Source organism: Capra hircus, chromosome 9, assembly GCF_001704415.2.
Source record: "Capra hircus breed San Clemente chromosome 9, ASM170441v1, whole genome shotgun sequence".
NCBI lineage: Eukaryota > Metazoa > Chordata > Mammalia > Artiodactyla > Bovidae > Capra > Capra hircus.
The window spans coordinates 5,865,702-5,882,801 of record NC_030816.1 but is presented as its reverse complement, the minus strand read 5'-3'; the positions used below and the strand labels follow the sequence as shown (position 1 = coordinate 5,882,801).

Below are 17,100 nucleotides of genomic sequence, written 5' to 3'. Positions count from 1 at the left end.
TGATTAATCCTCGTGACAACTTCCCTCCAGACACCCCAAAAGGAAAATGTAGAGCAGGATTGCCTAAATGTTACATAAAGGATGCTATACTTAGGAGTGTCTGTCAGATACCCTTTAGCATTGCTGAGTCAGACTTGCAGATCTTTTCCTTCCTCTGTTCTACTGCATACTTAGAATTGGAAGCAATTTTTATGTAAGACTTATAGAGTAGTTGGGGTTTTTGGTTTGTTTTCTTTTTGTCTTTTATGAAATTTTGAGGGAATTGAGGCAAAAAAAAATCACAACACATGATCAAGACAGTTTTCATTCTTTGGTCTTGATTTTCTTATGTAAAATTCTATTTGGAGGTAAACTTTTGTTTGTGTGATTAATTACTCATTTATAACAGCTCTTGTAACATTTGATTTCCCTAAACAGCACTGAAAAATAGAGATGTGAATCCAGACATTTGTACTTGTAGCCTTTCATGTTGTAGAAAATACAAAGCTGTCTGGCCACTAACACACTTAGGTTGATTTGGAGAAGTAGTTCTTCTCTTTCTCAGTTTTGAATAGATTTAAAGTAGAGTTGGAATCAGTTCCTTCCTCTGTTAACTTATCCTCCAGGATTCTTCACAACCAGGAAATGATCCCGTTTCACTCATTCATTTTCTTGCTTTCATGTATATCTTTTAGTGTATTGGACATAGATTGTTTCACCAAGTTTCTTTCATGGGATTAAATTTTAAGGAAAGTTATTGCTCTTCTGTTATTATCACCGTTTAAAACAGCATTAGTAAGCACCAGTGTCCTCCTTCCTTCTTCCCAACAAGCCAGAGGAAAAACCAGTTCTCTTTATGAGGTAAACCTATTTGTTGTACTATGGAAACTTCTTAGGCAGAGCCCTTCCTTTTGGAACATTTTCTCTTGACCAGAATGCAAACTTGCCTCGAGAAGTCAACTATTCTTCTGTGAGAAGTCAACTATTCTTCTGAGTTTTAATTTCACTCTGTACTTGGTGAACTATACATTCATCCCTGTGCCATATTTTTAACACTACAGAAAATTACCACTTCTCTCTTTTCCAAGCATTTACTGGGATTTTGGGATATTACTAATAAAACTCAATTTGTTCTAGATCAGTGGATACCGGAACAGAGAGGAGGTATTTCTTACCTGATAATGTGTGTGTGTTCCGATTCTGCTAATCCAGAAATCCAGTCACATTTGTTGAAAATCATCCTTAGTTGTTATTTGTTAGGGAGTCAACTCCCTATTTTAGTTGTTTTCTGAAATTCAGTCCCTAGATGTGCTTTAGATAGGGTAGAATTTTTACTCTTTCAGAACACTGCTAAAGAAGTTTTCAACTGGAACATAGTCTGAAGAAGCACTGAGAGCAAAAAATTCAGAGTGGTGATTGGCCACCTCTGTTTGATTGACAGGTTGCAGGGAGAAACCCATTCGTTCTGGATTAATGGAACTGGAAAACAGAAAACAATTATCAGGTAAAAAAAACCTTTTCTTTAACCTTTGAAATTCACCATTTGAAAAATGAGTCAGACCATCAAGGGAGTTTATTACCAAAAAGAAAAATTTCGTGTCTTGTGAGCAGTGATCTCTGGCTATTACTTCAAGAGTTACAAAAATCACTACAGTTACTCCACATTGTCAGCCTTTGCTGAAACAGCTTGATTAAATAGAGATAAGATGGACTCTAAGGTGCAATTACATTTTAAATCTGGGTTAAAGACATGAAGCAGAATTCTATGGGTGGGGGAGAATGGTGGTGTTCTATTTCCTGACTTGTGTCTGGTCTATGGATAAAGCTAATACATTGGTTTTCAAGGCTTTTAATCTGGCACTTTTCATGAATATTCACAAATTTTGTACTATACTGTGTTTTATCTTTACTTCAATAGGATATATACTTATATATCTTTTACCATAGAATTTTAGTAACAATAGTCACCAATCAGTTCTTTATATTTTAATGGCAGTTTTCTGATTGTTGGTTAAATGCATTTCAGATTGAAGGCCAAGGACATGGTGCAGTATTTGACTGCAAATGCTCTCCTGATGGTCAGCATTTTGCATGCACAGACTCTCATGGACATCTTTTAATTTTTGGCTTTGGCTCCAGTAGCAAATATGACAAGGTAGAGTATGATGATGCCTCTATGTATCTACTCCTTATAATTGTTTGTTTGCTTTTAAGTCCATAGATGTATAGGGGTTATATTTCATGGAGGGAAGTTATAATTTTTATATTTCAGAAAAAATAACTTTTTACTTAGCCAGCTAGAACAATCTAGATAGCAGTTCTTAGGTTGGAGTATATATCTTTTGTGTGTGTGTGTGTGTGTGTATGTACATATATATATATGTGTGTGTATATATACATATATATACATCTCCCATAGATGTTCATAGAGCGACTTGTTGAAATTATGTAAAATGTTTTACTTATGTGGATAATATGCATTTATATGGGTTCATAGAGTGATTTGTTGAAATTATGTAAAATGTTTTACTTATGTGGATAATATGCATTTATATGGGTACAGTTCTGTGGCTTTTATGTGGTTCTCAAAAAAATGTATGGCCTACTTTGATGGTAGCTAATTTTTAAAAAATATTGAAGATCCTATCTGAGATTAGTGACTAAAAGATTTAAATTGTTTATTTGTGGTAGAGTTGTTTAAAATGTTATAATAAAAATGGAAGTTCAGGTTTAAGAAGTTCCAAATTAAATGATAAAAATTTGAAGTTAGGTGTCTTAGGTATGAATTTTTATTTCAGAAATTTTAGAGATGTTAGTTTTTAATATTATTATATAAACCATGCTTACTGTATACTTATGGATTTTCTTAAATTGTGTTAGTTTGGTTTCATTGAAGAGTTTAATTCAAAGAATAAATTGATTTTTCATTGTAAAAATACTAAATCAAATGACCATACATAGTCATTTTAAAAACAAGATAAATCATGGTAGCTCTGGAAAAGTAAAGGTACTGTTGAAAGATTTATGCCTGGATTTAATTTTACCATCTAATTTCAAATTACGTTACTTTTAATGTTTTTTATGAATACAATCTCTTCCTGTTCAAGGGAAAATTCATAGTATCTACTTTTCTAATCATAAAATTTAATGCAGAAAGTACAGATACAGATTTATTTACAATTCTAGAAAATATTATTCTTTTATATTGTTTAATACCATGATTTATATTTAAAATCTGCCTTCCATTAGAAATCTATAATGATAAAATTTTCTTTGTCCAATCTTTTATGGGTCTTTCTTTTTATAGATTGCAGACCAGATGTTCTTTCATAGTGATTATCGGCCCCTTATTCGTGATGCCAACAATTTTGTGTTAGATGAACAGACTCAGCAAGCACCTCATCTCATGCCACCGCCTTTTTTGGTTGATGTTGATGGTAATCCTCATCCATCAAGATATCAGAGATTAGTTCCTGGTCGTGAAAATTGCAGGGAGGAGCAGCTCATCCCTCAAATGGGGGTAACTTCCTCAGGTAAATGATCATTTGAATAGACATCCAAATTTTCCTTTTGAAATTTTTTAAAATGGCTAATTGGGTAGAACTTTGTTTTAATTGTTTTGAACAAATAAGTAAAATGATTTTTTATATTCTTTTAAAAGTTCTTTGAATGATACTTAAGTATTGTAAGACAGTTAAGGAACACTGGAGGTTTAATTAATTTGGGGTTGTATCTGTTTATAACCTTCTGGGGACTAATAGAGTAAATCTGTATTTGGTATGGGATGAGTCAGTTCATTTATTCATTTGGCAACATACATTGTAAATCTCCTCTGTCCCTGACACTTGCTAAGCTGTGGTATTCAGTAATGAATTAAACAAATGCATTCCTTGTTCTTATGGAGTGAGATAGGTTTGTAAACAGTTATGAACAAATCTATAGTTAATCATGTTGAATGTTACTAAGGCGAATAATATAGTGTGGTGTGAGAGAGCAAATAAGACTAGATAGCCTATTCACATTGAAGATTGTTTTAAAAAGTGATCAACTTTTGAAAGTTTAAAAGCAAGATAGGAATGAAAAGTGTTGCTGTTTTGGAGGGTGGAAGTTAACATTAGTTGAAGATTCGAGTGGGAGTTGATGATTTTCTCATATGTTGACAATAAGAAATTTATTGAATGAAGCGGTAAAGGTTTTTGAGAAAGTGGGTTATCAGGTTTGCCTTTTTTAAAAAGAAGATCTAAGATTAAATCCTTGTTTTGCCACTTAACTGGATATATGACTTTGAACAGTTATTTTGGTTTTCACTTTATAATACCACTAATTCCACTTTATAGATAACCACTTTATAGGTATTATTAGTTCTACTTTATAGACAAAGTGGAATTAATAATACCTATGGACTTGTGATATTGTAAGGATTTTGAGTACCTGAATCATAGTAAACACTTAGTAAAAGTTACATCATCGTTGTTATTTTTAATAAATTAAATTTGAAGGGGGTATGTTTTTTTTTTCTCCTTTTTTTCCTCTCTCTCCCTTATCACTTAAAGTTATTCGTTTTAGGTCTTTTATTCAAGCAAAATTTGTGTTTAATTCTGGACTCAAAGTGAGGTTGATGAATGAAATGGTTTGAAGTATCCTTAGCATTTTTGTGATTTACATAGGACTGAATCAAGTTTTAAGTCAGCAAGCAAACCAGGAGATCAGCCCACTGGACAGTATGATTCAAAGACTACAGCAGGAGCAAGACCTGAGACGTTCTGGTGAAGCAGCTATCAGTAACACCAGCCGTTTAAGTAGAGGTACGGAGGGACTATTTTAAATGCAATATTTAAAAAATTAAAACAGTCTAAACCTACAACACTAGAGAAACAATTTAACAAATATAGTAAATCCATGATATGAAAAATAAGCATAATATGCCAAAATAAGCATAATCATGCTTTTGAAGAATATTTAATGACCTAAGAAAGTATTCATAATATAAGGTTTCAAACTGTGGACAATGAGTTTTTAAATAGGTATATTCTTACAAATTTCTTGTAATGAACATGTTTAACTTAGAAAAATGTTAAAAATAAATTTCTTCAAATAAAGTTCTTGAATAAATTTCTTTGAGAGTAGAATACATTCAAAGCAACATTCTTGAACATCTCACCACCCTTATTGTTGTATATTACTAAATTTTAGAGAAAATTTAAAGCAGATTTATGAACTATAAATGTCCTTGGGTTTGTCTGTTTTTGCTTCTTACCTGGTTTTCCCCAAAACATACAGTGGGCATTTTTTAAAAACAATGATTTTACATCTTTGGAGATAGTAGTTATGATTCATAAACGTACCTGGTCAACTAAATAACCTTATTTTGTTTTCATTAAACTTTGCTTGTGGTTTAGTTCCTGATTTGGTAATTTGATTATTTGCCATAGTATGAAGTTTCATGTGAAAGATAGTATGGATTTTTTTTCTCCTGGTATTTTTTTGGTTTGTTTGTTTCCTGTTATAAGGTAATGGAGAAATATCTCTAAATAGAGCTTTCTATATTAATTTTTGCTCTTAGGCTCTACAAGTTCTACCTCAGAGGTTCATTCACCACCTAATGTAGGACTAAGGCGTAGTGGTCAAATCGAAGGTGTACGGCAGATGCACAGTAATGCACCAAGAAGTGAAATAGCCACAGAGCGGGATCTTGTAGCTTGGAGTCGAAGGGTGGTAGTACCTGAGTTATCATCTGGTGTAGCCAGGTAAGAGGAGTTACGAATTTTGATGTACCTCAGTTGTTTGTATTCGTTTTGAGTTGGTCTTCAGAGTACCTTTCCAGCTCTAATTTGTCTTAAATTTATCTGGAAAAGAGCTAATGTTTTAAACTATTCATGACTCTGGAGAAAAGTTAAATTTCAGTAAATGTCCCTTCCTAGGATGATTCAAGTAAATGACACTTAAGGGGGTAGGAGTTGTTAAAGTGAATGGGAGAATTATAAATTTGGCTTGAACTAATACATGAGATTTTACTGAGTAGCATATTTGAACTTTAGTTTGTCTTGCTTAATTGTATCTTAAAACACGTTTTATAAAGTTTGTTACAACTGAATTTTTATGGATTTTAACTAATCATTCACACCATGTCATTCACATGGAAAGTGAAAATATATTATTTATTGATAGGTTATTATTGATTTCTTTTTATATATTGAAAAATACTTGTGTGTGTGCTCAGTGGCTTCAGTGATGTCTGACTCTTGCCACCCTATGGGCTGTAGGCCACCAGGTTCCTCTTGTCTGTATTTTTAAGGCAGTACTGGAGTGGGTTGCCATGCCCTCCTCCAGGAGATTGCCCCAACCCAGGACTCAAACCCATGTCTACTGCATCTCCTGCATTGGCAGGCGAGTTCCTTACCAGCTGAACCACTGGGGAAGCCCATTTAAAAGTATGCATGTAAAGTTGAAAAGTGTTGATTTAATGTAATCCTATTCTCAAGGTCATTGCTGTGAGAGAAGTTTATATCCAATTCCTTTTGATTCTTTAGTAATGAAATACTCATGAATGAGGTCCATTTGAACCCCAACTAATACTTACTGTATATTCTAATACTGTACTGTAATAAAAAAAGGATCAAATATGATTTTAGGATTATCTAGTTCTTAAGAGAGTGATTGTATAGTTCAAATATTTTTAATCTGATTATGCTTTTTTGATTGGATGATACTTCAAATTTGTTTTAAGTTTTAGGATTATACACCTGAAGTTTAAATTTGAACCATAATTTTATCTGATGACAAACCCACTCAGATGTTCTTATTAAAAATTAACTCTTAGTGTATTTTTAGTTATATTCATGTCTACTTGTTAATTATAATGTTAAGGTTTGAATAGGGTACAGTGAGTAACACCCATCATTTTAAAAACAGATCTGACTATTTGAAAAATAACTCTGAAGAATAAAATAGGAAATTAGAATATTCTATTATTGATACAGCTGTGAAGAACATAACATATCTTTTATCTTTCTGCTTCCTTATACTGAACTTCAGCACAGGTGGCACTGGGCCACGGTGTTTCTCTCCATGTGAGCAGTGGTTTGCTTCTTTAAAATGCAGAGCAGAAGGTATACATCACAAACAGGCGCAGCACTGGGCCATTCTAAAATGGGTTTTCCTTCTAGAGCACCCTAGTGAAATTGGTTCACTCTGCCTACCACCAGCAATGCATGCCGGATAGTGCAGCCCCTCTGGAGCAGCTGGGCGTTTCCATAGAAGCCTAGACTATCACAAGATCGTTGATTGCACTCTTGGGAACTGACCCCAAAGAAATTAAACTTATTTTAACCCCAAAACCTCTACACAAATGTATAGCAGCTTTATTCCCAATAGCCCAAACCTGGGAATACCCTAGATGTCCTTCACTGAGTGTATAATCAAGCAAATTACAGTATATCCACACCATAGAATACGACTTCATTAAACAGAACCAGCCTGTTGGTACAAATCTTGATTGAGTCTTGAGGGCTTTATGCTGATAATGCAGTATTCCGTTTAGGGACTACTCTTGACATGTCAAAAGTATATAGAGAGAACAGACCAGTGGTTGCTAGACCCTGTGGGGAGCAGGGGCTGAGGAGAGAAAAGCAAGGTGGATGTGATCATTAGCAGGGCACTCAAGGGAGCTTTGTGGTAATGAAAATGTTCTGTATCTTGACTGGGGCAATGGATACAGAAACCTGCACATGTGATAAACTTGGATAGAACTAAATACACACACACATGAGTAGAATAAAACTGGGTGATTCTGAATATCAGTGGGTTGTATTCAATATCCAGATCCAAGTTATGATGTTGTACTATTATTTTAGAAGATACCACCTTTGGAGGGCACTGGGTAGAGGATACAAAGAACCTCTCTGTATTATTTCTTAGAACTGTGTGTAAATGTACAATTATCTCAATAAAAAGTTTAATTGAAAAAAAGAACAAATGAAATTAAATCCAAGGCTGTTCTTTTCACAAGATTTAAGTTCATTCATTTCCATTCAAAATTCCAACCAGCTGCATTAGAGGTTCTTCAGTTAAGTATAAAATGACAGCATTAATTCACCCTAGTAATACAATATCAACATTATAGGGCACTTCCAAGTTTGAATATTAACTTCCTTCTAACTGTGTTAACTCCAGGGAAAAATTAAAGTTCAGAGATTAAATACCCTTGCAGTTCAGAAACTTAGAAGTTTTAAGGAATTAAAATTCTAAAAAAATTCTCTTGTCCTTCTGAGTTCAGGTTCTATGAAATTTAACTTCAGTCTGTTCCTCAAATTCAGCTTAATACCTGGATAGAGTTGAAGTGTTTTCAGTGGCTGAGGCCTGACCTTCCTTTCATCGGAGAGAATGCAGTTTTTTCAGGGCTTCGGGAGTAATAGTGGATCTCCCTCAAAGATCTGTTGTGCCTCTGTTTGTTTGTTTGTTTGTGGATTCCAACTATCTCTGTGACACATTAAGATTATCACAGCATAAGCCCAACACTGTCATAATTAAATTCTGTTTGTAGATTCCAGCTATCTCTGTGACACATTAAGATTGTCACAGCATAAGCCCAACACTCATAATTAAATTGTTTTTAATGTTTGACAGTGTTCCTAGATCCTAAAACTTTATTTGCCAATGACCATAGCAGAAATGGTAGTATCAAGTTCAAGTGGACAGATTCTTTCTTTCCTACTGGAAAGACATCCAGTCATTTAATACTAAATGTCCAGAACTCACAGTCTTTGAATTGAAGCTCAGAAATCTTTATCACATCCCTAATATGAAAGGAAAACATTGATGCCTGACATTTCCTTTGGGGAGAAAGTGGTTACAAAAATTATAGATTAGGATATGTGGCTTTGAATTCTCTTTCAGTAGGCAAGAAGAATGGAGGACTGCGAAGGGAGAAGAAGAAATAAAGACTTACAGATCAGAAGAGAAGAGAAAACACTTGACAGTTCCGAAAGAGAATAAAATGCCCACTGTCTCAAAGGTAAATAGTGATTACTTTGATGCTTAATATTTGCTTCATTAACATAATGACCATTTAAAGGTGGTTTTGTAATTAAAGATGTGAACATTATAGATAGGCTATTTAACTAATGAAATAAAGTTAACATAGTTAATTCTCAGTTATCTTTATCTTTGAATCTTTATACATGTCATACTTTCTAGTGTACATTTGTCTCAAATTCCAATTGTAATATGCCTGTTAAATTCAGTAAATTTATACCTTAACCCTAAGCAAGGTCTTTTTTTAGTTTTGCCTTTGGTGGCACACTCTAAAACAGTGTTTTGGTTTAAATTTTCGTCTTTTTTTTTTTTTTTTTTAACTGTTTCACACCAATTTGTTATTGCGGATAATCATCAGCTATGCTGCTATAAATAATAGTTCTCATTTTCTCCATTAAGAGAGGTAAATTGTCCCTCCTAGTTTGCCCTGTTGGTTTTTTTGTCATCCTATGTGGAAAAAATTTTCAGTCCAGTGGATTTCAGTTGGTTATGCCCTAATCTGGGGGAGAGATGGACTTAACTGCTGGAGTGTCAAAGGATGACTGGTCTCTTGACCCAGCTTTGTACTCCGTCCTCTTATCTGAGCTCCTCAGATGTTCTGAAGTAGTCTCCTTTATTATAACTCTCTCTTCCGTTTTGTAACCCTTCACAGAACTCAAGTAGTCCTTGCCACTTTATGTTTTCCTGTAGGTAAAGAGTATCCTACCTTGGCAACAGTAGGACCCTGCCCTGCTAGAATTTCTGTTAGTATAATTTGAAATAATTATTTATCTTTTAAGTTTTTTGTTGTTTGCGGTGGTTGTTGTTTTCATGGTGGCCAGAAAGCATACCTATTTTTAGTTTCCTTTCTTATGACTCCAAAGATGTGAAGACATGAATTCGTATAATGATTGTAAGCTATTGCTACCACTTTTATGGATAGGATATGGTAATTCTATAAAATTTAAAGGATGTGCTTATCTTTTAATAGTGGTTCTTCAAAGGCGTTTTTAGAAAGGAAAGGATTGATGTGAATGTATGTATGCTTGTGTGCATGCAGATATTTATTGTCTCTGGTGGCAAACACTGAAATAACTTTAGTGTCTATTGGCAGAAGAAAGGTAGGATGTCATGACATATACATGGAATATTACACAGTTTTTTTTTTTTTTAAGAAGTTAGAGTTCACTCCATTGCTGTGGAGAAATACTCATGATGTATTTGTTTAGTGAAAGAAAGCAAATGTAACAGTAATATTTATAACATGACCTCATTTTTGTTTTTCATATTTTATGAGAATGGAGAAAGGTTTGAAAGCACTTACCATGCGACTAATAACATTGATAATCACAGATGTACACATTGTGAGATGCTACCTTACACCTCAGAGCTGCATTAATTTTTTTCCTCTAATAATAGAGGGTACTGACTGTGTAGGGGAGTTATATAGGTTAATGCAGAAAAACTGTTGAGAAAGCAGTTAGAAAGTTGATTTTGACAATAAGTATGGATGTGAGAGTTGGACTATAAAGCAAGCTGAGCACCGAAGAATTGATGCTTTTGAACTGTGGTGTTGGAAAAGACTTGAGACTCCCTTGGACTACAAGGAGATCCAACCAGTCCATCCTAAATGAGATCAGTCCTGGGTGTTCATTGGAAGGACTGATGCTGAAGCTGAAACTCCAATACTTTGGCCACCTGATTCGAAGAGCTGACTCATTTGAAAAGACCCTGATGCTGGGAAAGATTGAGAGCAGGTGGAGAAGGGGGCGACACAGGATGAGATGGTTGGCTACATCACCGACTTAATGGACATGAGTTTGAGTGGACTCCGAGAGTTGGTGATGGACAGGGAGGCCTGGTGTGCTGCGGTTCATGGGGTTGCAAAGAGTCAGACAAGACTGAGCGACTGAACTGAACGTGGTCCCCAAATGAGAGTGTCTCAAAAATGTTTTTCTTAAATATTTATTTCCCTTTAGGGAAATGTATTTTTCCCTGATTTAAAAGCCTTAGTAGATGGTCAAGGTCTGGTATGATGCCCTCTGTGTTGGGAACTGAAGCTCTTCAAATTTTTCTGATTTTCTTGTGTGTGAATTTGACTTCTGGCCTCAAGATAGCAGCATTTTCATATAAGGCTGCAGGAGGGAAGGCGATTTCATTAAGGAAGGTGCAGAAGGTGCACATGCTCTCCAGATGAAGGTTTTTTGAACTTGTTCTGCAGCACTGTACCAGATAGCCCATTGGCCAGAATTTAGTCACTTGAAAGTCTGACAGTGAAAATTTCATTTTCTGTGCAAGAGGAGGGGAACAGATGTTGGTTGACAGCAGGCTTTTCCCTCTGCATTAGATATGTCATGTTCTTTGACTTGGAATTTATCCTAAAGAAATAAGAATTGTGGATAAAGCTTTACAAAATGAAACAAAAAGCATTCTTAATGAAATAGTTTTGAGTAGGTAAATAATATTTATGTTAAATGAAAGAAGCAAGATCCATTACATTTTTAACAATAAGTTACTCAAAGCATATGAGATAAAGTTGAGCATCATTTCCTTTTTTATAGCTTTTACATATTTTCACAGAACTACAGAAAGTGAAAAGTGAAAGTGAAGTCGCTCAGTCGTGTCCGACTCTTTGCGACCTGTGGACTGTAGCCCACCAAGCTCCTCCGTCCATGGGATTCTCCAGGCAAGAATACTGGAGTGGGTACAGAACTACAGAATCCTTCAGTAATTCTTTTAGAGAGAATCTGCGTGGAGTAAATTTTGAATGTTAGCATGAGAAGATGTGTTTGATTTCACTTGGCTTTTACAAGTAATAGCCCCAACATGAGTAGAGCCACAGTGCTGGAAAGACATGACAAGACCGGTTGTGGGGAGAGCTGCAAAGTGGAAGGGATGGAGTGGCAGGGATGCCTGGACTTGGGTTTGCAGTATCACAAGTCTTGAGGTACACACCTATCCCCCCATGCATATATACAGATGCTTTTTTTAGAAGACAGAGCAAGACCTAGATTATTTTTTCTTTTTCCTTCCCTTTGAAAATGCCACCCAGCACACTTGTGAAACCAGAGTCAATCATATTCAGATACTCAAAATAGCATATTATTCTGAGAGAGAGAAGAGACGATATTGGAAGCATGATATAGCAACAAGCTGTTTTGGGGAGTGTTCTGTTGGAGAAATTAGGGTGAAACCTGTTGTCCTTGAAATGGAGAATTCAGTGGATGAGTTGAATAAAAAACACTGAAAAATGAATTAGTAAGCTGGAATATGAAGTTGAAGAACTCTTCCAGAATGTATCAACAAGGGATAAGATAATGGAGAGAATGAGGGAAATGTGAGAACCATATATATATATATATATATATATATATATATATATATATATGTTTTTGTAAACGTGTGTGTTGTATACACACATACATACACACTAGAATTACGTAGTAATAAAGCTTCATTTAGTAAGAGTCTTTGAAGAAGAGAAAGACATACAGAGGGAGCAAAGAGTTGAAAAAAATAATGAACCAGAATTTTCTAGAGTTAATCTCCAAGCAAATGCATAGTATGCCAACTAAAATAAAAAATAATGTAAAATATAAAAATATAAAACCTCAGGTGAGCATATTATAGTGAGATTTGAAAATATCTGAAAGGAAATATCCTGAAAATTTTTGGAGAGAATAAGAGAATTACCTTAAAATAACCATGAACTTGACCAATGTTAGTTTTTGTTTGGTGTTAACAAAGTGGGTTCCATTGAGCACCCTACAGCACGGAGAGTTAAGAAGGCATTAAGGAATTGATTCACATTAAGAAAACTGTCTGCAACCCCAACACAGTAGTGTTTGTGCCAGCTTCTTATTGGAATGGTGACAACATGCTGGACCCAGGTGCTAATAACATGTCTTGGTTCAAGAGTTGGAAAGTCACCTGTAATGAAGTGAAGCTTAAAGCTCTGAATGGCATCTGGCCACCAAGTTGTCTGACTGACAAGCCCTTGGTGCCTGCCCCTCCAGGTAGAACTGGACCTGTTCCTGTGGGCCAGTCACAGACTGGGGTTCTCAAATCTGGCATGTGGTCACCTTTGCTCCAGTTGTCATTAGAACTAAAGTGGGGAAAAAAAAAAAAGGGTCTGTTGAAGTGCGCTTAAAGCCTTGAGTGAAGCTTTTCTGAGGACAGTGTAGACATCAGTGTCAAGAACATGTCTGTCAGAGATGGTTGCCATGATGTTGTTGCTCCTGAGAGCAAAAAATAACCCATCGATGGAAGCAGCTAACTTCACAGCTGAAGTGATTATCCTGAGCCAGCCAAGCCAAGTCAGCTGTTCACCTGTTCTGGATTGTCCACAGCTAACATAGTTTGCAGGATTGTTGAACTGAAGACGATGATGGTCACTGTTCTGGGAAGAATCTCCTGAAAAATAGCCCCAAATTCTTGAAAGGTGTTGATGCTGCCTGCCACTGTTGATAAGGTTCTGGGCAAGCTAAGCTACCTGTGTGTTGAAAACTCTGACTGGCCTCTGGGTCATTATGGTATTTGTGAATGAGACAGATTTACTATGGTGTCATCAAAGCAGTAGACAAGAAGGCAGCTAGAGCTGGCAAGGTCACAGTGTGTGCCCAAAAAGCTCAGAAGGCTAACTGAAGATCATCGCCAATACCTGGCACCCCAGTCTTCATCAGTGGTGGAAGAATTGTCACAGGACTGTTTGGTCTTGATCAGTCATTTAGCAAAGAACAATTAATGATAGCAATGATAACAAAACCTTGATGGAAAGGAGAATGTTTTGTGGACCATCTGTTTTTCTCTGTGTGGCAATTTTAAATTCCTACTTTTTAAAGCAGTATTTTTAATGGAAACAACTTGACCAGAAACCTGTCACAGAATTTTGAGATCCTTGTAATACAATGAGAAGGGGAGGGTGTGTGGAAAGTGAGGATATAATTATAGGTTCAAAGCAGTGAGGATATAAATAAGAGGTTCAAAACTATTTTCTGTTAGCACTTTAAAGATAATGTTCCTTTTTTATTGTATGATTTATTGCATGATGTATATATAAGTCTGACGTCAGTCTCTTTTTTGGAGGTAATTTTTAGTATTTTCCATTTATTTTTTATGTTCTGTAGTTGGGTTTCTTTTTCAGGTGTAAATTCTTGAGTTTGTTGAGTTTTTTCATGTCTGTGACTGTGTTGGACTTTCATTTATTTTGAGTATTCTTAGTTGTTTTCTCTGCTGCAGAAGACTGCCCAGATTTGCTTCTCACATTTGCCTGCAGCAGGAGAGAGAGAGCCAGTTACCTTGGTATCCAAGCCTTGTAGTGACCAGTTAGCTTTGTGATCACTGTTTTGTTTCCTAGTTTGCCTTTGCCTGTCACTTATGCCTCACAGTCTGAGGTCCTCTTTCCTTTATCTGTTTTATAGCTTTAATGTGGATACAAGAGAGGTCAATATTAGACTTCATCTGTTTTTATGAATCCTTAATCAAAAAAGGTTTTTATAACCTATCAATCAGCAAGTGAATTTCAGCCTATCACTAACCTGTGTTTTAGCTTAATGTTAAAATACTTGAGCTGGTATTATAGTCTGCTGCTGCTAAGTTGCTTCAGTTGTGTCCGACAACGGGCGACTGCACGGACAGCAGCCCACCAGGTTCCTCTGTCCATGGGATTCTACCTATGTGATAATCTTAAACATGAATGAGAAAAAAATGTCACTTTTAAAAAGCATTTTCTTTAAGCATACTGTAAATAAATTGAATTTACTTTTTTCTAGAATCATGCTCATGAACATTTCCTGGATCTTGGAGAATCCAAAAAGCAGCAGGCAAATCAACACAATTACCGCACGAGATCTGCATTAGAAGAGACTCCTAGACCTTCAGAAGAGATAGAAAATGGCACAAGTTCTTCAGATGTGAGAGCTCGCCACATCCATAAATTTCTGTTTTCATTTTGACTTGTTTTTTTAAATATAACCTTTATACTTTGCATCCATTGATATATTTGTAGATGTAGCTCAAACATGGTATGTCTAGATCTTAAAATGACAGTGATCGCTGAAGACCATAGTGTATGTTCAAGGCATGGCATAGTTATTCATAACCTCAGGTCCACAAAACAAGTGCATCTGAATTAATTACTCCCATTATGAGGACTCTAAAGTTCAAAGATGTTTAGGTTACACATTTACCTAACTATTAAATGGTAGAGTAAGGAATTAAACCTGGGTTCTTTTTACTCCAAAACCAAGCTTTTTAATAGCATAAAGCTCTAGTCTGTATAATACAACTGATGAATAGACAGTCAACAGTTTTGATTACTTTATAATCTCTGTACCAATTTATAGCTTTCTCAGTGTAGATTTTAAAATACTGGTTATGTATAAGTATTTTCATAAATATCATTGTCCCCACAAAATTATATATTCTTTCAGCAAAGGCAGTCCATTTGCCTTTACAAATCAAGCTTACTTAGACATACAACTGTCTTTCTTCTTCTGCCCCACTCTCATTATTACCGTTCACTCACAGTTAAGTCAAAGACTGATCGAATTGTTGACAGCTATATGTTTTTGAAGTCATGTTTTGTTTTGCAGTGGCAGGCATGCATGGGGATTCTCCACATATATTCTCTATGGACAGGGTTATATTAGCTCAAACTGAGAGTATTCTAACCATAATTTAAAAGTCTCCGCTGGCTTTAGGTCCTAATATAGCCTGAACAAAATGATATTTTTAATCTGGCAAAAAGAGAAAACATATTCTTTATACAAACTTGACATTTAACAACTTAGATATACCACAAAACATAAAATATGTGTGTGCTAGTTGTTTGCATTATAAAGTGTTTATTTTTGAAAGATTTATAGTATTCTCTTAAAAGTTTCTATAAAATTTTTAAAATACAAATCAACTAAAACTGTATTTCCAGGTACAACTGTTACATAAGAAAATTATAATTTTTTTCATTTGTCTTCCAGACTAATTTGTTTTTACTTCAAGTTTGTAGAGGAGAACAGTGAGAACAGAATGTCACCTTTGGCACAATATATCATTTAAAAATGAAACAGTCTTAGATTTTTTGGTTCAAATATTTTGTAATTCCATATAGTACCTTTTTGTATTTAGAATATAGAAATATGTTTCTGTTCTCCCTCTTTAAAGAAGTAATATACTAAAGGTCGGAATAGTTAGATTAATTTGTTTAGTTTCTTTTCAGTTAGTGAGCAGAGATTATTTGCTAAATAAAATTTGCTTCTAGATTTTGATCTTCACATATTTGCTTGATTTTCAGAGCTTTGCGGAAGTTATGCAATTACATTCTTCATTTTTTTAAGACATGATAATGGGAAAATTTTTCTCCCCCAAATATAATATTTGATTAGTAAAAGAATACATTTCATTATCCTCATGAAAAATTATCTGAATACGCCCAGCAGTTAATAACACTGAATTGTTCTTGTTAGAGTGGGTTTAAGCTTTGAAGTAAAATGACCTGAGTTCAAAGTAGGCTTTGTTGCTTATTAATTGTACTGGCCTTGGATAAATTTCTTAGCCTGTTGAAGTTTGTTTCTTTTATATAAAAACCTGTTTCCCTAGAATCAGTATAATAGTTGCTGGTTAATAGAGAACCAAAGATTTCAATATGTTAAAATAATGAGATAATTTTTTAAAATGGTAGGATAGTGTAAATAGAATAAAGTAATGAAATATATTTCAGAAATCACTTATATCTGGGGAAAAAAGATCTGTTTCCTCTCACCAGTCACCGTTTTGTCTAGATCAGATGGGATGATATATACAGAGTGCTTAGAATAGTTTCTGATCTATAGTACAGTCTTAATTAATATAAATTACTATTTTTATTGAAGCAAGATTTTGTGACCACAAAACAATGTTTATAAAGAAAATGGCTTCACAGGTAGTAGCATGTGTTGACCAGTGAATATTTGCTAAAGAGAAACAGAGTATTTGGGTAGTTTTTAATCTTCCTTATGTGTATAAAATAATACCTGAATTGGAATATTCTTTTTTACTTGATAAAGCTATTTTAATATTAATTATAATAAATAAAACCTAAAATTCCTAAATTTAAGTTTCATATTACCCAAT

The 17,100-nt window shown here is 34.7% G+C and overlaps 1 protein-coding gene across 6 annotated transcripts in view; it reads left to right on the top strand.

The window, feature by feature from the left end:
- PHIP (pleckstrin homology domain interacting protein) overlaps positions 1–17,100 on the top strand; it is a 122,845-nt gene that overhangs the window by 67,770 nt on the left and 37,975 nt on the right. For 5 of the 6 annotated variants that reach the window (XM_018052885.1, XM_018052890.1, XM_018052888.1 and 2 more), the window contains 6 exons: positions 2,006–2,134; positions 3,287–3,512; positions 4,647–4,784; positions 5,543–5,726; positions 8,875–8,992; positions 14,763–14,903. In XM_018052885.1, the coding sequence (XP_017908374.1) occupies positions 2,006–2,134; positions 3,287–3,512; positions 4,647–4,784; positions 5,543–5,726; positions 8,875–8,992; positions 14,763–14,903 (936 nt within the window). The remainder of the gene's footprint in view (positions 1–2,005; positions 2,135–3,286; positions 3,513–4,646; positions 4,785–5,542; positions 5,727–8,874; positions 8,993–14,762; positions 14,904–17,100) is intronic. The other variant, XM_018052887.1, reaches the window with a different exon arrangement.